Source organism: Nyctereutes procyonoides, unplaced genomic scaffold, assembly GCF_905146905.1.
Source record: "Nyctereutes procyonoides isolate TBG_1078 unplaced genomic scaffold, NYPRO_anot_genome, whole genome shotgun sequence".
Classification (NCBI taxonomy): domain Eukaryota; kingdom Metazoa; phylum Chordata; class Mammalia; order Carnivora; family Canidae; genus Nyctereutes; species Nyctereutes procyonoides.
Window position 1 is genome coordinate 11,926,833 of NW_026575024.1, and position 22,429 is coordinate 11,949,261.

The 22,429-nt window shown below is 45.7% G+C and overlaps 1 protein-coding gene across 2 annotated transcripts; it reads left to right on the forward strand.

Moving 5' to 3' along the window:
* Positions 1-17,367: 17,367 nt before the first annotated feature.
* On the forward strand, positions 17,368-20,923 carry LOC129495488 (uncharacterized). 2 transcript variants are annotated; one of them, XM_055303037.1, is made up of 2 exons: positions 17,368-18,890; positions 20,563-20,923. In XM_055303037.1, the coding sequence occupies exon 1, from the start codon at positions 17,400-17,402 to the stop codon at positions 18,840-18,842; it is 1,443 nt and encodes a 480-aa protein (XP_055159012.1). In that variant the 5' UTR covers positions 17,368-17,399; the 3' UTR covers positions 18,843-18,890; positions 20,563-20,923. The 2 variants fall into 2 exon arrangements, with proteins under 2 accessions (XP_055159012.1, XP_055159021.1); XM_055303046.1 differs by lacking the exon at positions 20,563-20,923 and having other exon boundaries at positions 17,368-18,176; positions 18,480-19,364.
* Positions 20,924-22,429: the final 1,506 nt, after the last annotated feature.

Here is a 22,429-nt window from a genome sequence, read left to right on the forward strand (position 1 = left end):
CTGTACCCCAGCCCACCTCCAGAGGGAACCATTCTCCTGATTTCTATCAAGTAGATCATTTTTAAGCGTGCCCCCAGATGACTTTACTGTGTAGCCAGGGCTGACCCAGTGTCCATCAGAATCACCTGGAGGCCCTGTGAAACCATTGCTGCGCCTCACCCCTACCCTTGCTAATTCAGGAGGTCTGGAGTGGAGCCAAGAATTTGCATTTCTAACAAGTTTCCCAAGTGTTGCTGATGCTACTGCTCCAGGTACCTTCCTCGGAGGAAGACAGGTCTAAGCCAATCATAGGAATCCTCCCTTTGCCAATGGCAGGTTTAGGCTTGGACACGTGATGTGCCTCTGGCCATTGGGTCTGAGGAGATGACTTCCCAGCGTTTCCTGGAGAGCAGAGCGATCAATCAGGTAGTCTATTAAAATGTTTTCCCTGGGGGGCCTGGCTGACTCTGTTGGTTAAGCATCTGTTTGGCTCCTGAGATAGAGTCCTGTGGCCTGCCTGTTTAGCAGGGAGTCTGCTTCTTTTTCTGCTCTGGGGTCGAGCTCTCTCTCACTGTCTCTGTTACTATCTCTGTCTCTCTCAAATAAATAAATAAAATATTAAAAAAAAAAAGGCATCCCTGCTTGTGCAAATAAGCAACACTGGGGAAGGGTTGGGGAGACTCGTAGGACAGATTTTCTCACTCATAGAGAGATGCATGGGAGGGGATGCTGTCCTCTTCCTTTATAAGTCCACTAGTTTCTGGGCATGGCCCCTGGAGCTGTATCAAGACCTTGAGGCAACAAGCCTGAGGACTAAACAGCAAACCACCCAGAGTAACAGAAAGGAAAATAGGAGAGAGCCCGAGTCCTTGAAGAAGTTGCTGAACTGCTGGATCAACCAACCCTGAACTACCTTCTCAGGAGTGTCTTTCCTTTTGGTTTAAATCATTTAGAATTGGGTTTTCTATTTGTGTTCAAAAGTGTGGAATAAATTGTGGTCCAAGAACCAGCAGCATTGGCATCCCCTGAAAACTTGCTAGTGTCAAATGGTAAACTAAAACAATTAGTCACAGGTCTGATGTCCTTTATTCAAGAGGAAACAATGCAAGGAGTGGAGGAGCACTGCTCCCGAGGGACTTGGGGCAAGAGTATTCTAGAGCTTAAAAGAGGCAAGGGCAACTTGAAACGACATGATGGGCTAAGAGGTCCTATTTCCAGGGTGTGGTAAACCAGCTAAAGTGGAGTTGGAGGATTGTGGCTGGTGTAGGTTACGTTTCCTTGATAGATGTTTCCTGTAAGGGTTAGACTTGTGACCTGGGCTTGCCCACAAGGGCAGCCTCCGTTTTTGAGGGGAAGGGGGTCCTGATTTACAAATTAACTTTATCCCAAGAAATGTAGAATGTCGGGAGAGATTTGTGCCTGAGTGGCTCAGTTAAGCATCTAACTCTTGATTTTGGTTCAGGTCATCATCTCAGGGTGAGAAGATTGAGCCCTGTGTGGGGCTCCGTGCTTGGTGTCTGCTTCTCCTTCTCCTTCTGCTCCTCCTCCTCTCTCTCTCCCATAACTAAATAAATCTTTTTAAAAAACAAAGGAGTGCTTGGGTGGCTGAGTCCATTAAGTGTCTGCCTTCTGCTCAGGTCATGATCCCAAGGTCTTGGGATTAAGTCCCACATCAGGGCTCTCTGCTTGAGGAGGAACCTGCTTCTCCCTTTCCCTCTGCTTGCCCCTCTGCCAGCTTGTTGTCTCTCTCTCTGTCTCACTCTCTGTCTCTCTCTCCCCCTCTCAAATAAATAAATAACATCTTTAAAATAAATAAATAAATAAATAAATAAATAAAAACTTTCATTTTAGAAAAAGAAAGAAATGCAGAATATCAGGCCCTATCACAGACCTATTGAACCAGAATCTGCATTTTTCTTTTTATTTTATTTATTTATTCATGAGAGACACACACAGAGAAAGGCAGAAACACAGGCAGAGGGAGAAGCAGAGGGACAAGCAGGCTCCATGCAGGGAGCCTGATGTGGGACTGGATCCCAGATCCTGGGATCACACCCTGAGGCAAAGGCAGACGCTCAACCCCTGAGCCACCCAGATGTCCTAATATATCATCAACCCTTGAACAATGCAGAGGTTAGGGGCAATGACCCCCTTCACAGTTATAAACTTGTGTATAACTCTTGAGTCCTCCAAAACTTAATTACTAATAGCTTACATTACCAGAAGCCTTACCAAAAAAAAAAACAAAACAGTTGATTGACACCTATTTTTGTATATGTATTATATACTGTATTCTTTTAAAAAGTAAGCTAGAGAAAAGATGTTATTAAGAAAATCTTAAATTGGCACCTGGCTGGTTCAGTTGGTGGAATGTGTGACTCTTGATCTCGGGATTGTAAGTTTGAGCCCTATGTCGGGTGGAGAGATCACTTTATTTTTTACTTTCTTAAAGATTTTATTTGTTTGACAGAGAGAGAGCACAAGCAGGGGGAGCAGCAGGTAGAGGGCAAGGGAGAAGCAGACTCCCCACTGGGCAGGGAGCCTGATGCAGGGCTCAATCCCAGGACCCTGGGATCACGCCCTGAGCCAAAGGCAGACACTTCACTGACTGAGCCAACCAGGGGCCCCTAAAATATTTTTTTTAAAAGAAGAAAACCATAGGGAAGAGAAAAAAAGTACAGTTTTTTTACTGTTCCCTACTGTACAGTTCCCTACTGTAAAAAATTCCTGTATAAGAGGACTCACATAGTTCAAACACATGTTGTTCAGGGGTCAATTGTATGTCATTATGCTTTTGTCTAAACCCACAGAATGTACAACACCAAAGAGAACTCTAAGGCAGACAATAGACTTTGGACGATTATGATGTGTCAATGTAGGTTCATCCTTGGTAAAAAAAAAAATAATAATAATAATAAATAAATAATAAAAAATATATAGATATATATTTGTACCATTCTGATAAGTGAAGGTGATAATGGGAGAAGCTGTGCATGAGAGGGGAAGAGGTATTTTCCTTTCAATTTTGTTATAAACCTAAAACTGCTCTAAAATATCATCTTTTTAAAAATAGCTCCCCCAGAGGTGTCTGGGTGGCTCAATCAGTTAAGCAGCTACCTTGGGTTCAGGTCATGAACTCAGGATCTTGGGATCGAGTCCTGCATTGGACTCCCTGTTCGGTCTGCTTCTCCATCTGCCCCTCCTCCTGCTTGTGCTCTCTTGTGCTCTCTCAAATAAATAAATAAAATCTTTTTTAAAAATAGCCCCCTGCCCAAAATACATATAGTATATACAAGCATACAAAAGATCTAGAAAGATATACTATAAGGTTTGCCAGTGTGGTTTCTGAGTTATGTAGTAGGGTCTTATTTAATTTTGTTCTATATTTCTGACTTCCTACAATGTACGTATTCTGCTTTGGAAATAATGAAAGGTTTTTTAAAACTTTTTATTTTGAAATAATTATAGACTCACAAGGAAGCAGCAAAATAGTACACAGAATATCATGTGCCCTTCCTTCACCTAACTTCCCCCAGGAGTGCCATCCTATTTAACTATAGTACAATATAAAAACCAGGGAATAGATTTTGGTACAATATATTTAACTAGACTACAGACCTCATTCTGTTGTCACCATTATTTTCACACATTTATTTGTGTGTGAGCACACACACGTATAATTCTATGGATTTTTATTCCATAATAAATAGATTCATATAGTCACCACAAACAAGATACAAAGGAATTCCCTTGTGGTATCCACTTAGGATTATGCTCCTCTTCCCAGTCCCTATATCCAGGCAACCACTAATCTGTTCTCCACCTCTATAGTTTGCTCATGTCAAGAATGTAATATAAATGATCACACATACACAACTTTTTGAAATTGGCTTTTATCAATAAACATAAAGCCCTTGAGATCGATCCAGGTTGTTGGATGTTATTATAGTTCATTCTCTATAATAAAAAGTTATTTTAATAATAATATATTTCAGTATATATCCTACCTGAATTGTAATATATATTCTTACAAGTTTTTAAATTCCAGTATAGTTAATATACAGTGTTATATTAGATACATGTGTACAATATAGTGATTCAACAATTCTTTTTTTATGTTTTTTTAGTAACAAATTTATTTTTTATTGGTGTTCAATTTGCCAACATACAGAATAACACCCAGTTCTCATCCAGTCAAGTGCCCCCCTCAGTGCCCGTCACCCATTCACCCCCACCCCCGCCCCAACAATTCTTTTTTTCTCTAAGTAACCTCCACATGCAACATGGGGCTTGAACTTATGACCCTGAGATCAAGAGTCACACACTCTATTGACTGAGCCAGCCAAATCCCCCAATTATTATTATTATGATTGTTATTTTTAACTAATCTCCATACCTAGGGTGAGGTTTCAGCGTGCAACCCTGAAATCAAGAGGCTGCACTCTCCAATGACTGAGCCAGCCAGGAGACCCTGATTCAACAATTCTATACAATACTTAGTGCTCACCATGATAAGTACACTCTGTCATCCTCATCACCTATTTCCACCCATCCCCCCACCCACCTCCCCTCTGGTAACCATCAGTTTGTTTGCTACAATTGAGTCTGTCTCTTGGTTTGTCTCTCTCTTTTCTTTTCCTTTGCCCATTTATTTATTTTGTTTTAAAACTCCACATATAAGTGAAATCATATGGTATTTGTCTTTCTCTGACTTATTTCACTTAGCATTATACTCTAGCTCCATCTATGCTCTTGCAAATGGCAAGGTTGCATTCTTTTTTTATGGCGGAATAATATTCCTTTGCGTATATATACACCACATCTTCATCCATTCATCTATCAATGGACACTTGGGCTGCTTCCATAATTTGGGTATTTTTTGTTTGTTTTGTTTTGTTTTTTAGAAATCAAATCTTTATTGAATTAATTTCACTGATTTTTCCTTTTTTTTAAGATTTTATTTATTTATTCATGAGAGACACAGACAGAGAGAGAGGCAGAGACACAGGCAGAGGGAGAAGCAGGCTCCATGCAGGGAGCCTGATGTGGGACTCAATCCTGGGACTCCAGGATCATTCCCTAGGCCGAAGGCAGGTGCTGAACCACTGAGCCACCCAGGGATCCCCCATAATTTGGGTATTGTAAATAATGTTGCAATAAAACATAGGGGTGCATGTATCCCTTTGATTTAGTGTTTTTGTATTTCAGGGTAAATACCCAGTAGTGTGATTACTGGATTAGAGGGTAGTTCTGTTTTTAACTTTTTTTTTAAATTTTTTTTTATTTATTTATGATAGTCACACACACAGAATGAGAGAGAGGCAGAGACACAGGCAGAGGGAGAAGCAGACTCCATGCACCGGGAGCCCGATGCGGGATTCGATCCCGGGTCTCCAGGATCGCGCCCTGGGCCAAAGGCAGGCGCCAAACCGCTGCGCCACCCAGGGATCCCTGTTTTTAACTTTTTGAGGAAACTCCATACCGTTTTCCAGAGTGGCTGTACTAGTTTGCATTCCCACCAACAGTGCAAGAGGGTTCCCCTTTCTCCACACCCTCGCCAATACCTGTTGTTTCTTGGGTTGTTGATTTTAGCCATTCTGATACGTATGAGGTGATAACTCATTGTAGTTTTGATTTGCATTTCCCTGATGCTGAGTGATGTTGAATATCTTCACATGTATCTATTGACCTTCTGTAGGTCTTCTTTGGAGAGATATCTGTTCATGTCTTCTGCCTATTTTTTAATTGGATTATTTGCTTTCTGAGTGCTGATTAACATATAGATATAGATATAGATATAGATATAGATATCCAAATGTGAGGATAGAGTTTGGAAACCACATGTAGATAAGCTTAGTCTCATCCCCCATGATATTCTAGCCTGAAAAATTAATCAGGGAGTTGGCAACTTGGCTGTGAACTATTTTAGGGCAGAGACTGAGGGATAATTATCCTTCTCATTGCCTCTTTGGCTCAGCTCAATGATTTGCCTCTGAAATGATTCTAATTAAGCACTTGGGGTGGGGGTGCAAGCATTCACAAGGAGCTTGTTTCCTAAGAACAAGTTATGTAAAACTAGCATCACTTTGTGTGTGTGTGTGTTTTTTTTTAATAGGGTCATTATACTGGCAGGCACAGAAAATACATTTAACAACATTTCCTGCAGTTGTGGGAAAATGCTAGAGAGGAGAGCGGATCATGGTCTGTGTCGGAAGGCAGACACAGTGCCTGGCAGAAGCAATCTGAGCACAGCTCTGGAAGGCCACTTGCAAAGAGGTTATTTTGGAATCCCTGTGTTCAAATCCCAGCTCTGCCTCTGTACCAGTCACAGCTACTGGAAATAGAACAATTCCAGCAGACTATAATCAGAGAATACCACAAGCTTGTGCACAGAATATAAGGAAACCACAGGGCTAGCAAGGAACACTGGAGCTGGAAATAGAAGGGGGCACCCCTTACACTGGAAGATGCCAGGGAAGAATCTGCTACCATTGCCTGGAAGGAGGGTCAAGTGGAGGAGCTCCTGGAGAAGCACCCTGCAAGGTAAAACCAGAGGAATGGTTAGCTCAGCCTCAATTGACATTCCCTCTTACAAACTGCTGCTAAAGCTCCCAGCACAGGGTTTGAGTTGTCTATGCTCCAGGAGCACTGAACAAGGTAGCCTAGGGTGAGGAGCAAGTGAAGACTTTGGCAGAGCCATTTACTCACTTTCCTCATCTGTAAAGTTGGGATAATAATACTACCTCTCTTGTAGAGTAAGGAGTAAATTATAACATGTCAAGTATCTAGCATGGAACCTGGTAGGATATTTCAATAAATGGCAATTACAGATGATGATTATGACAAGGATAACTTGAGTAGAGAGTTAGAGAGAGGGGGCTTAGAGAGAGGTACACTTGGACTTGACAATGGTGGGACAGGTGAAACGTTTGCGGTAGCCTAGCAAGTACCACTACACTCTGTAGATAGCTGCTCTAGCTGTAAAAACATCAGGTCAACCTGGGCAGATCCAAAAGTGATGTCAGATTTCCAGACTGCCTCTACTGCCACTTTAACATTCAAGAAAAAAAAGATCTGACCTGCTAGGACCGCACCCATGCAAGCCTTCCCATCTGCAAACTGTGGCCCTGTGGCATAGGTCTGTTTTAGCAAAAGGACCATTTGTTTAAATGAGTCTGCCAAGTGAGAGGATCCAGATTTCTCTTTTTCTCTCTTTTTAAAAAAGCCATAGTTATAAATAAGCCCAAGATGGTCTGTTTCTGCCATGACTAACAGATAAAAAGACAGTTGCTTTCTAAATCGACCTGCAATTAGTGAACATTGGACCTTGGGAGGAATTGATCAGGGGATGAGCCCAAAGGGTGGGCCATAGGGCCTGCCAATTCCACCAACCAAGAGTTTGAAGCCTGTTTAGAAACTGTTGGGAAAACCCATAAATTGCAATTCCCCCCCCAGATAATCTTAGAGGAAAAAAATCCAAGTTGACAGAGAATATGAAAGTTATTCAAAACAGACAAGGTCCATCAAGGCTTCCTCTCAAAGAGCAGATGCCATTGTCCCAAGCCAAGTCCTTGCAGGAATGAGGCTGCCAGATTTAGCAAATAGAAATAGAGAATGGCCAGTTAAATGAATTTCAGATAAACAACAAATAATTTTAATTGTGTCCTGAATATTGCAGAGGAAATACATATGCTAAAAAATTATTTGTGATTTATCTGCAATTCATATTTGACTGAATGTCATGTGTTTTATCCGGCTCAGGAATGATAAGAAGAGTGGTGCTGAAAAGGATACAGCTCAAATTGCAGAGGTCTCAAACTGGCAGCTTCCAGACCATCTGAGGCCTGCACATGTGCATTTTCTAAGTCTTCACAGTTTATAAAATTGGAATCTGTTGTTAGCAGTGTAAGGATTTCTGGCTTCCTTTAAAAATGGGAAGCTCCAACCATGCTGATAGTAGCCACCCTACTATGATAACATAATGGGGACAGAAGGCAATGTGGGAAAGTGAAATCACCTACGCGTTAGATTGAAAGGATCATGGGTAAATTTGTTTCTGGTTGATTTGTTGCATGAGTCTAGTTAGTGGAGGCACCATTAGCAGCCCATGTTTCAGGCCTGGGGAATTTGCCCTTTCTCAGGCTTCACTGCTGCACTCAACCCCAGAAGTGCTAGATGCAAGATCTGAAAGCTCACCCATCTGCAAGGCCACTACGAGGCCATCTTCCCCTTTCCCAGCCCAAGGGTGGAGGCTTTGCGCCCACCAGTTGGAGAAATGTGTGCGCATAGCGCCCCCTGCAGACACAGACTGGAGCTGCAAGTCCTGGAAGGGATCCCATGTTCCATCTTCCCTGGCAATTGTGCCATCATGAGGATTGAGGCAGCCAAAATCTAGAAGGAGGAAAAAGAAAAAGAAGATGAAAAGAAACTAATAATAATAATAATAATAATAAGCATTTGAGAAGCTCTTTCCATGTTCCAAGCAGAGTTATATGTGTTCTTTTACTCCTCAAAATATCCCCAAAGGGCGGATCCATTAAGGTCCTGATTTTTCAGATGATGAAACTGAGGCTCAGAGATGTGAATCACTTTTTGTTTTATTTAAATTTAGTTAGTTAACATACAGTGCAAGTAGTTATAACCATCCAAGTGCCATTAGTTACAACCTGCCAAACACTACACTAAGCATTTTGACATATCTCATTTGGTCTTCACAGATTCCCAAGAGGAAGGTTAATGTTATACCCGTTCTATAGGTGGGAGATCTGGAGCTAAGAGCTGGCTGTATGCTAGGAGCCAGGGACTAATCCCAGACTCAGAGCCATTTATAAAATGGCCCTGTTCCCAGCTGACAAAAAGTGAGATACCAGGGAAACAATACCACCTCCTGGCTGGAATTCTGGAAGATGATCTGTGGATCCCTTATCTTTCTCCTTAGCTTCCCAGAAACACTTGCAATTCTATTCATGCAGCTGGTGTGGGTCTGGAGCAAAGATTCTTGAAGGACAGTAGAGTATAGAAATTAGGGGCCCAGGAAGGAGTTAAAATCCCAGCTGTCAGTTCCAAGATGCATGACCTCAAGTAAGTCACTAACCTTGAATTTTAGTTTACCTACCTTTAAAATGAGATATTAAGGAGGCACCTGTGCCAGTTAAGCATCTGCCTTTGGCTCAGGTCACGATCCCAAGATCCTGGGATTGGGCCTCACATTGTGGGGCAAAGTGGGGGGGCGCCAGCCTCTCCCTCTCCCTCTGAAGCACCCCTTGCTTGTGCTCTCTCTTTTTCTCTCAAATAAACAAACGAAATCTTTATAAATAAATAAATAAGTAAATAAATAAATAGGATAGAGCAGGATTGGGGTATAGATTAAATGAGATAATAAAACAATAGAATATTACATGCGATAAGCACTCAATGAGCACATTTATTCTGCTCCTAGTTCCCCAACTCAGACCTCCTCCCACCTCACTGTGGCAGAAAGATTTATTTCTTACCTCAATAATGAATTGTGTTCCTTCTGTTTTCCAGGCCTTGGGCTGAACGCTTTGCAGACACAAGTTTGTTGAACCTTACAGTTCTCTGAAGTAGATAATGTTATGAACACCATTTCACAAATCACGAATCAGAGGCTTATAGAGCTGAAGTTATTTGCCACATCCCTCAGCTAGGAGGACAAAGAAATAAAATGAGAGTGAAGCATCACTTGTTTGGTGGGACTGAAGCTAGGGAGACAAGATGCAGAGTTTGGGCATCCGAGACCTGTCATTGGCCCTGGAGCTCAGGCAATCCGTGACAGCAAAGTCAAGAAACAAGGTGGATGGGAGCCCTCTCAGGAGCTTCTTTGGCCTTCAGCTAGCAGGTATTTGGGGACACTTCTGAGTTCAGAAGTGTCTTACCAACAAAGAACTCCAGCAAAAGCATGTGAACTTTTTTTTTTCCATTTGAACTTAAAAAAAAAAATATTTGTGAGAGAGAGAGAGAGAGAGAACACAAGCCGTGGAGAGAAGCAGAGGTAGAGGGAGAAGCAGACCCTCTCCTAAGTCGGAAACCTGATGTGGGGCTTGATCCGAGGACTCTGGGATCATGACCTGAACTGAAGGCAGATGCATAACTGACTGAGCCACCCTTTCATTTGAAATTTTAAGAGCCAGAAATTGACTCCTTCCTATGTCTGTTAGACGGCAAAAAAGTGATTGGCTGTAATTAAGCCAAAGGTTACAAACTCAAGAGCCAGACTGACAGGGTTCAAGTCCTGGCTCTGCGACTCTTACCAGCTGTATTGACCATAGGCAAGTTGTTTTACCTCTCTGAGACTGCTGCTTCAATTGCCAAATGAGATTAATAATACAACCTACCTTATATGGCTGTTGGAAGAATGTCTTTTTACATGGTAAGAACTGCAATTAACACATAGTAAGGGCTCAATATATGTTAGCCATTGTTACTATGATTACTTCCGCAGGCACAGGTACATAGAAGAGAGAAGCAGACCAGAGTGGGAACTGGAAAGCCCATCATGCCCTGCCGAAAGGGATGGATGTTACTCAGCCATAGTCATTATTACCAGACAGGAAAATAAATCCACTTATGACCAGACCTTTCAATTTTCCACTCAAAGACACACTAGCTTCTTTTCTACTCTAAACACAGCAGCCGACAGGCATGTTTTCACCCTAGAGCCTTTGCACTGGCCTGGAAGGTACTATGCCCCGATACTCACACCACTCACTCCTGGATCTATTTCAGCTCTGTGCTCAACTGTTCACCTTTACCATTTCCAATTCTATTCCCATTCCCCCACTGTAATGAGTTTTCTCCATAGCATTTAACATTAAATAACATACTATTGTTTTTGCTGTTCCTAGCCCTCCACTGGCAAGTTAATCTCCCACACTGACAAAAAAATGTCCCATTATATTCTCAGCACCTAGAACAGAGTCTGGCATACGGTAGGTCCTCAATAAATATTTATGGAATGGATTGTGTCTTCATGCTGCCAGTTTGTGAGTGATAGTTCAAGGAATCATTTGGTCATTTTTGCCTTATTGAGCACCTACTGTATGCAAGGAATAGCTCTGGAAACTGCAGAGGATGCAGAGACTCCAGAGAATACTCCTTGTTCTAGTAGAAGGCAGTATGTTGGGAAGGGAAAAGGAGGAGCTTTGGAGTCAAACAGGCCAGAGTTTGTGACCCAATTCATCACATAGAGCTGGGGAACCATGCCTCTCTGAGTGCCACTCCCTCGTCTGTGCAATTGGGATAAGAATCATGTTGGTTGGGATGCCTGGGTGACTCAGTGGTTAAGTGTCTGCCTTTGGCTGAGGGCACGATCCTGGGGTCCTTGGGTGGAGTCCCACATCGGGCTCCCTGCATGGAGCCTGCTTCTCCCTCTGCCTAAGTCTCTGCCTCTTTCTCTGTGTCTCTCATGAATAAGTAAATAAAATCTTGAAAAAAAAAAAGAATCATGCTGGTTTTCTCCTCATAGGGTGGTTGTGATGAGTAACAAAGTATGCATGTCAAGTGCCTTAGCTCAGTCCAGCCACAAGGCAAGTGTGTGATTCATTCTTTCATTTAACAAATATTGAGTGGCTTACCACAAGCCAGACACTGTGCCACTTGCTGTGGAGGAGCCATAGACAAAGTAGGGAAAGTTGCTATGTACACGGAGTCCTGGTTTAATGAGGGTGGGGGGTAGTGAGAGGGCTCCAACAAATATACTATATACATACAATGTGCGTATATATCTATATCTGTATCTATATATATCACTTAAGCAGTGATAAGTAATCCGAAAAAAATACAAAGTAAGGGAATAGAAAGTGGTAGGGAAGATTATTTTAGATAGGTTCCCCAGAGAAGGTGACATTTGAATAAACACCTGACTGGGACAAGTGAAGGAACCATGCAAAGATCTGAAGAGGCTAGAATCTGTCACTCCGGGAAGAGGGAACAGCAGGTGCAAAGATTCTGAGGTAGGAATGATCCTCAAGTGATGGAGGAACAGTTTGGTGAATGAGAGAGATCGAAGGAGACAGAGATAGGTCAGAGATTAAGGGGAAATAATGCAGGCCAGACTCTGGTTTTTACTCCAAATGACGTGGACACACGCTGGGGGGTTTTGAGGATAGTGGCATGATCTTTGATTTTCATGATCCTTCCAGCTGCTTAATAGATCATAGAAGGGAGTGGTAGTAGAAAGACCAGTAATCAAAGATTGGATGATGCTTTGGATGGGCAAAGTGGTAGCAATGGAGTGGCAAATTTCAGATGTATTTCGAAGGCAGAACCAATAGGATTTGCTAATCGTTTCACACGTGGCACAAGAGCAAAATGTGAAGGATAATTTTTTTTTTAAGATTTTGTTTATTTATTCATGAGGCAGAGAAAGAGGCAGAGACATAGGCAGAGGGAGAAGCAGGCTCCCTGCAAGGAGCCTGGTGTAGGACTTCATCCCAGGACCCCAGGATCGCGACCTGAGCTGAAGGCAGATGCTCAATCACTGAGTCACCCAGGCACCCCTAGTTTTTGTTTTTTAGTAGTTAAGAGTTTATTGTGTGCACACTAAAAAGATAGTTTGTAAACTAGGAGCCCTCAAACCAAAACATGGAATGACGCTAAGGGGCATGTTGTTATAAAGCAGCTTATGTAGTGAGAAAGCAGTGACTGCTTACTCTTCACATTGACTGGTTGTATTAGGTATTGGTATACATGTAGATATTGGTTATACTAGAATTTTCTTAAATGATAGGCAGTTGGGCAGTGGTTATTTCATATTAGCCTTGGGTAAAAGTTTGTTTTGCTTATGACTTCAGAGATGTAAGAAATGACCCAGGTCAAGTTAGTCTTACAAAATAAGCACAATTAAGCTTTGTTTATAGGATTACACTGGTTTTGTCCACTCAGAGAGTTTTCAAAGTTTTCATTTGTTTTTTACTTTACCAATCCCCTCCACCCCCCGCCCTTTGGTTATTCTTTCAGTAGGCTGAGAGTGTGACCAGCCAGTATAGCCTTATTCTCATTTACCACCATTGATGTAATCAGGCTAAACAATCACACATTTTGTCTTTCCATTAGTGGAGTCTCTGGCTAAAGGGCCATGTAGTCAACCATATTCATCATTTATGTAGTTACTACTGATTGATCCAGTTGTGGGATCCTGATGGAGATACTATCTGGCATGTGAGTGGCTATGGCAGTCATTTAAATCCATCAAGAGCAGACAATGCACTAGAGAAGTTACTATAATGACTGTCCGGAGAATAACCAAGGACTGACAAATTCCCTGGAACAAAGATTACCAGGAGCTAAGATTTACCAGTTAAATAACTCAAACGGGTTTTAATTTTTTAATTATTTACATATGCACAGCATGATGTATTAGCAATCATATATTGGCAGGACTACTTAGGACAGGATGAATATGAGGATGTTTTGAGAGGAGAGGCTGCAAGTCAGCTCCATATGATGTGAAAAATCTGGTAATTTAATCAGAGCCATTTCTATGGAAGCAAAAAAAAATATCCAAAAGTTGATAGTTCAAGCAAATTATAAATTGTTTCTGGGGATCCCTGGGTGGTTCAGTAGTTTAGCGCCTGCCTTCAGCCCAGGGCGTGATCTGGGAGTCCTGGGATGGAGTCCCACATCAGGCTCCCTGCATGAAGCCTCTTTCTCCCTCTGCCTCTCTCTCTCATGAATAAATAAAATCTTAAAAATAATAATTCAGTTTCTGAGCTTGGGGAAAAGCCAGTTGAGGTTTCTCAACATTGGGTTCAAAATATCTTCAGAGGGACTGGGGTCAGGCAGTGGCAATCTGAGACATTCCTGAGTTGCAGTTTGAAGGTCTCTGATGAATTGTTTTTTTAATCCAATTAATTAACAAATAACATATTAGTGTCAGAGATAGAGGTCAACGATTCATCAGTCTTATGTTGAAGAAACCTCCCCCCTTGTAAGTAGGGCCAGCCCTAATCCAGAGGCAGCCCATCCAGTCTTCTTCCTGAAATTTTAGCAACTAAAAGCATTCTGTTTACAATAAGAAAACCGTTTCCCCCCCCCACACCCTGATTGGAATGTCCCTGAATAGGTTCATGTTGACCCTCCCCAAAATCAACCTGGATGCCATGCGACTCCCGCTGTTCTTTTGTCTTTAGGAAGTTTCTTTCCTTTTGCCCTTTAAAAGACACCTGTAATTGCTAATCGGGGCTCTTTTCCTCTTCGGAGGCGGAGAGCCCGTTTGCGCAAACGTTCAATAAACCCTCTTGCTAATTGCATCTGCCTGTCTGGGGTCTGAGTCTCTGGGGCGTCCCCCGGGCCACGTTGGCACCCGTGAGCCAGGGTCCAACATTTGGGGGCTCGTCCGGGATCTGAGACACCCCAGACTCAATCCTAAGACCGGTAGGAGGTAAGACCGAGCTCGCTAAATGTCATATCTGTCTCGTCCGTTTGTCTGACTGGCCGGGTCTGTTTTGTGCCGGGTCTGTATTGTGCCTGCAGGACGCTGTACTCTGTATTCTGTATTTGGACCAGCGGGGGAGGCAGACGTGCCCGAGACCCCTGGTCCCCCTCCGGAGTCGGACTCCGGAGTGGTCTGGAAGAGGAACGGAGCCCCGGCACTCCCTCCTCTTCGGGGAGGGTCGTGGTTCGCGACCGCTCCCATCTGAATCTGCCGCGCCAGTCCTGTCGTTCGTGTGCGTCTGTTCGTTCCGTGTTTTTCTTCCTTTCCTGTCCTACTCCTCACCGCTCACCTCTTCTCTACACCCATGGGGCAGACTGTAACCACCCCTTTAAGCCTCACTCTAGATCACTGGAAAGAAGTCGCCGGCCGGGCACACAATCTTTCGGTCGAAGTCAGAAGATGAAGATGGGTCACCTTCTGCTCCTCAGAGTGGCCGGCTTTCAACGTCGGGTGGCCCAGGATAATACTGACATTATCTTGCAGGTGAAGGCCCTGGTCTTCCAGCCAGGACCCAATGGACACCTCGATCAGGTGCCGTACATCATAGTATGGGAGGATCTCGCTAAGAATCCCGGATAAAATGCTTTATCCCTTCTCAAGGGGGACCGAGCCCGAGACCCTCACTCCCTCCCTGCCACACTCCCCCAATTCCCCGTCCCTCCTCTCCATCCACCCTTTGCCCCCTAAAATTTCCTGAATCAAAACCTAAGGAGCCGCCTGTGCTCCCAGGGGACCAGGACAGTCTCCTTCTCTTGGGCTCCTCCCCTCCCCCTTATGCCCAACCCCCAACGCCCCGCTCGGAGGCCCCTACCTCTCCCTCCGCTCCCTCAGCTCCGTCCCCCGACTCTACGGGGGCAGAGGGGCAACCCCTCGCTTCACCCCCGCTCGCCGGTCGCCTCCGCTTTCGGCGAGAGCGCGGGGGAGAGTCGGAAGACGTCTGGACCTCCCAGGCATTTCCCCTCCGATCAGTAGGCGGCCAGATGCAATACTGGCCGTTCTCTGCCTCTGACCTTTACAACTGGAAAACTCATAACCCCTCCTTCTCCCGAGACCCCCAGGCGCTAACCGGATTAATTGAGTCAATTCTGTGGACCCACCAGCCGACCTGGGATGACTGCCAACAGCTCCTGCAGACTCTCCTCACCATGGAGGAGAGACAGCGCGTCTACCTCGAAGCTCGGAAAAACGTCCCGGGGGCGGATGGGAGGCCGACCCAGCTGCCTAAGGAAATTGAGGATGTTTTCCCCTTGGTTCGCCCGACCTGGGACTACGACACTGTTGCTGGTAGGGAGCGGCTCCGTCTCTATCGCCAGGTACTCCTAGCGGGTCTCAAAGGGGCAGGGCGTCGCCCCACCAATTTGGCAAAGGTACGTGCTATAGTGCAGGGAAAAGAGGAGACGCCGGCAGGTTTTCTGCAGAGGTTAATAGAAGGCTATACTGGCCACCGTAGTACAGGGCTCAGGGCAGAGTAAGTCAGGACAGAGTAGGGACCTGGGAGACAAAAGAGGACCACGGGTTGAACGAGACCAGTGTGCCTACTGCAAGGAAAAAGGACATTGGGTTAAAGATTGCCCAAGGAAGGGCCAAACGCAGGGACCTAAAAAGAAGCCCATTCCTGTTTTGTCCCTAGAAGATGAAGATTAGGGGTGTCAGGGCCAGGAACCCCCCCCCTGAGCCTCGGATAACCCTTAAAGTGGGGGGACAGCCGGTGACCTTCCTGGTCGATACGGGAGCTCAACATTCAGTTTTAACTGAGGCAAAAGGACCCTTGAGCTCTAAAACGTCTTGGGTTCAGGGGGCAACTGGAGGCAAGTTATATCGATGGACAACCGAACGGAAGGTCCACCTGAGCACTGGGCAAGTAACGCATTCCTTCTTAGTGGTCCCAGACTGCCCTTACCCTCTCCTAGGCAGAGACCTTCTTTCAAAAGTAGGGGCCCAGATACATTTTCAGCAAAAAGGGGCCACTATTACTGGCGCGGGAGGGCAGCCCCTCCAGGTACTGACCTTGCGCCTAGAGGATGAACACTGGCTGCACGAGGACTCTCCACTGGCTGTGCAGCCCCTGGATTCTGAATGGCTCACTAACTACCCTCAGGCCTGGGTGGAAACGGCCGGAATGGGACTAGCTGTAAACCAGCCGCCCATAATTATAAACTTAAAACCCTCGGCCACCCCCATATCGATCCGGCAATATTCAATGAGCAAAGAGGCCAAAGAAGGCATTCGGCCCCATATACAGAGACTATTACAATTGGGCATTTTAATACCTTGCCAGTCGCCCTGGAATACTCCTCTATTACCCGTAAAAAAAAAACCCGGCACAGGAGATTACCGGCCAGTACAAGATTTACGAGAGGTTAACTGGAGGACAGAGGACATACATCCCACGGTGCCGAATCCCTACAACTTGCTCAGCACCTTACCCCCAAGCCATGTCTGGTATACGGTGTTAGATCTAAAAGATGCATTCTTCTGCCTGCGGTTAAGCTCTCAAAGCCAGCCTATTTTTGCTTTTGAATGGAAAGATCCTGAGACGGGATTCTCAGGACAACTCACTTGGACAAGGCTGCCACAGGGATTCAAAAACTCCCCTACTTTGTTCGATGAGGCCTTGCATCGGGATTTGGCAGATTTCCGAGTTGGCCATCCGGACCTCGTCCTTCTGCAGTACGTGGATGATTTGCTCCTGGCGGCTAGGACAGAACAGGATTGTGTAAAAGGTATGGGGGCCCTGCTTGAGAGACTGGGAGAACTGGGGTATAGAGCCTCCGCCAAAAAGGCCCAAGTAGGCCAGAGACAAGTGACCTATCTGGGATATCTCCTGGAAGGAGGCCAGAGGTGGCTGACGGAGAGCCGCAAAAAGGCTGTAGCCCTGATCCCAGCACCCACTAATGCCAAAGGACTAGGAGAGTTCCTCGACAGTGCTGGGTTCTGCCGCCTCTGGATACCCGGGTTTGCGGAGATGGCGGCTCCCCTATATCCTCTCACGAAATCCAACACCCCCTACCACTGGGGAAAGGAGCAGCAATTGGCTTTTGACAAAATAAAAAGGGCCTTATTGACCGCCCCTGCCCTGAGCCTCCCAGATGTAACCAAGCCTTTTACGCTATATGTTGATGAACATAATGGAATAGCCAAAGGGGTCCTAACTCAAAAACTGGGACCCTGGAAAAGGCCCGTGGCATACTTTTCAAAAAAATTAGACAGCGTGGCTGCAGGATGGCCCCCATGTCTCCGGATAATAGCGGCTATGGCAGTCCTGGTAAAAGACTCAGACAAGTTGACTTTTGGCCAACCCCTCACTGTGGTGGCCCCCCACGCCGTAGAGACAGTCATCCGCCAGCCCCCTGATCGATGGCTCTCAAACGCCCGGGTCACCCATTATCAGGCCATGTTACTGAATTCTGAGCGGATACAGTTTGGAACGGCTACATCTCTAAACCCGGCCACCTTGCTTCCAGAAACCGAGTCCCCCTCCCTAGTAATGCATGATTGCCACCAGATCCTAGCTGAAGTCCATGGCACCAGAGGGGACTTGACGGACCAGCCTTTGCCAGATGCTGAAGCAACCTGGTACACCGATGGGAGTAGCTTTCTACGAAATGGCTGGACAGAAGCTTTCCCCACCAAGCGAGAAACCGCCCAGGTGGTTGTCAAGAAAATCCTGGAAGAAATTTTCCCCCGGTTTGGACTGCCCAAGGTAATAGGGTCGGACAACGGCCCCGCCTTCGTCTCCCAGGTAAGTCAGTTGGTGGCCAGATTACTGGGGATAAATTGGAAATTACATTGTGCATACAGACCCCAGAGCTCAGGTCAGGTAGAAAGAATGAATAGAACAATTAAAGAGACCCTAACTAAATTGACATTGGAGACTGGCACTAGAGACTGGGTCCAACTCCTCCCTATGGTTCTGTTCCGAGTCCGGAACACTCCCGCGCGCCATGGGCTAACTCCTTACGAGATTCTCTATGGAGGTCCCCCACCAGTAACGGACTTACTAGATTCTGCTCTTGACCCTCTTGCTAACACTCCCGGTTTACAGGACAGGCTAAAGGCGCTCCAGATTATCCAGCACCAGATCTGGAAACCCCTTGCGGCTGTCTACCGCCCCGGAGACACAACCGGCCCACACCCGTTCCAGATCGGGGACTCCGTCTACGTCAGGAGACATCAGTCCAGGACGCTTGAGCCCCGCTGGAAGGGCCCATATACTGTACTCCTGACCACCCCAACCGCCTTAAAGGTAGACGGCATTGCTGCTTGGGTCCACGCCTCACACGTCCAGCGCGCCCCATCAACGAGCACCGCTGACGCCAGCCAGGACGGACCGGACGAGCCACTCCAATGGAAGCTCCACCGCACCCAAAACCCGCTCAAGTTAAGACTTTCAAAAATTGTTCAGTGACAGTTGTTATATTCCTACCTCTCCTAGCGCTCTTCACCTCCGCCAAAGGTAGCCCTCATGCCCTCAAAAGGTTAACCTGGCAGGTACTAACGTCTGGGGGTGACGAGGTCTGGTCTATAACTAAGACCGCCCCCGTGGGAACCTGGTGGCCTGACCTATATCCTGACCTATGCAAGCTAACCATAGGGGCCCCTAGCCCATGGGACCTAGAGGGATACTTCGATACCTCTAGAGCCCCTAACCAAGAAAGCCCTCCAGGGCGACTGGGATTAGACCCATGGGGAGGATGTGGCACGCCTGAAAGAAGGGCCATGCTAAGCACTCTTCCCTTTTATGTCTGTCCCGGGCACCACAGAGATCGCAGGCTAAATCCCACCTGTGGAGGAGGGGAATACTTCTATTGTAAAAATTGGGGGTGTGAAACTACGGGGGATGCAGAATGGAGGCCCTCCTCCTCCTGGGATTGTATCACTGTCAAGGCTAACTATACTCACCCGACATTTAGCAAATGGAAAACCCTTAATTATGGGCCCTGCCAAGGGTGGTGTCATCCCCTACGTATATCCTTCACGGAGCCTGGAAAAAGGGCTACTTACTGGGCCAATGGATATACGTGGGGACTCAGGTTATACAAAGAAAGAACAGATGATGGTTTTATATTCAGAATTAAACTAAAAATAGAATCCCCAGACCCCGTGGCGATCGGGCCTAACGCGGTCCTCGGGGAACAAAGAGCTGCCCCGGCCCTAGCCGCAGGGAGTGCCGCACCCACTAACTTGGCGGTCACTCCAATCCCTCGGTCGTCACCCGAGACCGGACAAATCTTATCATAGGGGCATTCCTGGCCCTTAATCGAACCAGCCCCGATGTAACTAAATCCTGCTGGCTCTGCCTTGCACCACCCCCCCTTATTATGAGGGGATTGCTACTTCAGGGACCTATAATAACATCACTAGCACTCAGGGATGCACACCCGACTCCCAACCACAACTCAGCCTTACAGAAGTTACAGGACAGGGAACCTGCATAGGAACACCCCCCCGGGGCTACCAGAGACTCTGTAACACTACCACCCCGATTTTGGGGACTGATTCTTACCTGGAGCCCCAGCCGGGAACTTGGTGGGCATGCAACAAAGGCCTCCCCCCCTGTGTGTCGGCTAAGGTTCTAAATAGCTCAAACGACTTCTGTGTCATGGTGCAGACCATACCCAGGGTGTTCTATCACCCTGCTGAAACTCTAGAAAATCAGTATGATAAACATCCCACCCGTTTTCGGCGCGAACCTGTCTCCCTAACCTTAGCCGTTATGTTGGGACTAGGGGTCGCTGCTGGGGTGGGTACCGGCGCAGCTGCTCTGATCCAGGGCTCACGGCGTTATCTAGAACTCCAAACAGCTGTAGATGAGGATCCACGGACACTAGCGCAGTCCGTTTCTAAGCTAGAGCAGTCCCTCACCTCACTTTCAGAAGTAGCACTTCACAACAGGGGAGGCTTGGATTGACTATTCCTGAAAGAGGGAGGACTGTGTGCGGCCCTGGGAGAGGAAGGCTGTTTCTATGCAGACCATTCTGGAGTCATCAGAGACTCCATGGCCAAACTCAGGGAAAGGTTAAATAAAAGACAAAGGGACCGGGAGGCCCAGCAGGGCTGGTTTAAAAACTGGTTTAATCAGTCTCCCTGGTTGACCACCCTAATCTCTACCATTCTGGGCCCTCTAGTTATCCTGCTCCTGCTGCTAACTTTCGGCCCCTGCGTCCTCAACCGGCTGCTCCAGTTCATCCGAGACAGATTGTCTATTACCCAAGCTCTGGTATTAACTCAGCAATGTCGGGCCCTCCAAACTGAAGAAATAAATGTTCCCTAAGATTTTAAGGTTAAAATCAGCCCAAACAAGAGGAGGGAATGAAGAAACCTCCCCCCTTGTAAGTAGGGCCAGCCCTAATCCAGAGGCAGCCCATCCAGTCTTCTTCCTGAAATTTTAGCAACTAAAAGCATTCTGTTTACAATAAGAAAACCGTTTCCCCCCCCACACACCCTGATTGGAATGTCCCTGAATAGGTTCATGTTGACCCTCCCCAAAATCAACCTGGATGCCATGCGACTCCCGCTGTTCTTTTGTCTTTAGGAAGTTTCTTTCCTTTTGCCCTTTAAAAGACACCTGTAATTGCTAATCGGGGCTCTTTTCCTCTTCGGAGGCGGAGAGCCCGTTTGCGCAAACGTTCAATAAACCCTCTTGCTAATTGCATCTGCCTGTCTGGGGTCTGAGTCTCTGGGGCGTTCCCCGGGCCACGTTGGCACCCGTGAGCCAGGGTCCAACAATGTAATACCCAGCTCTCCTTACATCACAAGTCCTCCTTAGATGTTTATCACCCAGTTACCCAACCCCCTCCAGTGACCATTTGTTTCCTGATAAAGGTGTCACGGTTTGTCTCAGATTTTACCTTTTCTGTTCACTTCCCCTCATTTCTTAAATTCTACAGAAGATAGTTTTTGAAGTTTAAATTGATTGTATGAAGGGAAACACAAGTCTGGAAATATAGGTTAGGGGCCAGTTTTTCAATGTTCTGACAAATTCAGGAAGGTCAGTTGGCTGATGCAGTTAATGGTATTTATGTCAAGACCATTATAGAGCTTTTGACTTGAGCTCTAGATTTATTGCTGGGTAAATTACCAAAACTTTTATTCTTTAAATACATTTAACTTTAAATACATTCAATCTTATTTTGAAATGCATTTTATCTGTTTATCAGTAATCTAGGCACAGCTTGAGTGGGTCCTGTTCAGTCTCTTGTATACATGGTGTCAGCAGGGATTCATCCCCAAGGACTCGATTAGGGAAGGATCTTCTTCCAAGTTCAGTCCTTGGCAGGGTTCAGTTCCATACATTGCTCACTGGAGTCCGTCCACCTTGCTATGTGGATATTTCACATCAACTCCTTGCATGCTAAGCAACTAGCCAGAAGATAAACCAGTGGTTTCATCTCCCAATAACCTACCCTTTTGTGGTTTTCTATTCACTGGAGGCGCTAGGTTCAGCACTGAAGCAGATAGAAGTCAATACCAATGCTTAGAAAGCATAATGTAACTAGAACACTGTGAAATCCCAGCTTCCTCAAGTTAAGATGATGTATTAACATTGTTGGGGCAGGGGAAAAGAAGTTCAATGAGACCAGACTGGCATTTGTCATTAGACCAGTGTACAATATTCTATGATTAAACATTAATAACATTTAAATATAGCCTTAACCATAATTGCTAATCTCATAAATGACCTACAAAGCACAGAACCTGTGCTTTAGCAACACTACTGTTTAGAAATGCCTGCAGAGGGCACCTGGGTATTTCAGTTGGTTAAGGTTCTGCCTTTGGTTCAGGTAATGGATTCTGGGGTCCTGGGATTCAGTTCAGTGGGGGAGCCTGCTTGTGCTTAGTCTTAAAAAACAAACCTGCAGAACATACAAGAGTGGAGTCTGCCCTCCATTTGCTCTCTGTCCCAAGAGTTTGACCCCTGCAGATACTTGGTTGTTACTTATTATCGATGGTCCAAATGTTTATCTCCATTAACCAAACACAAGAACATTTTTA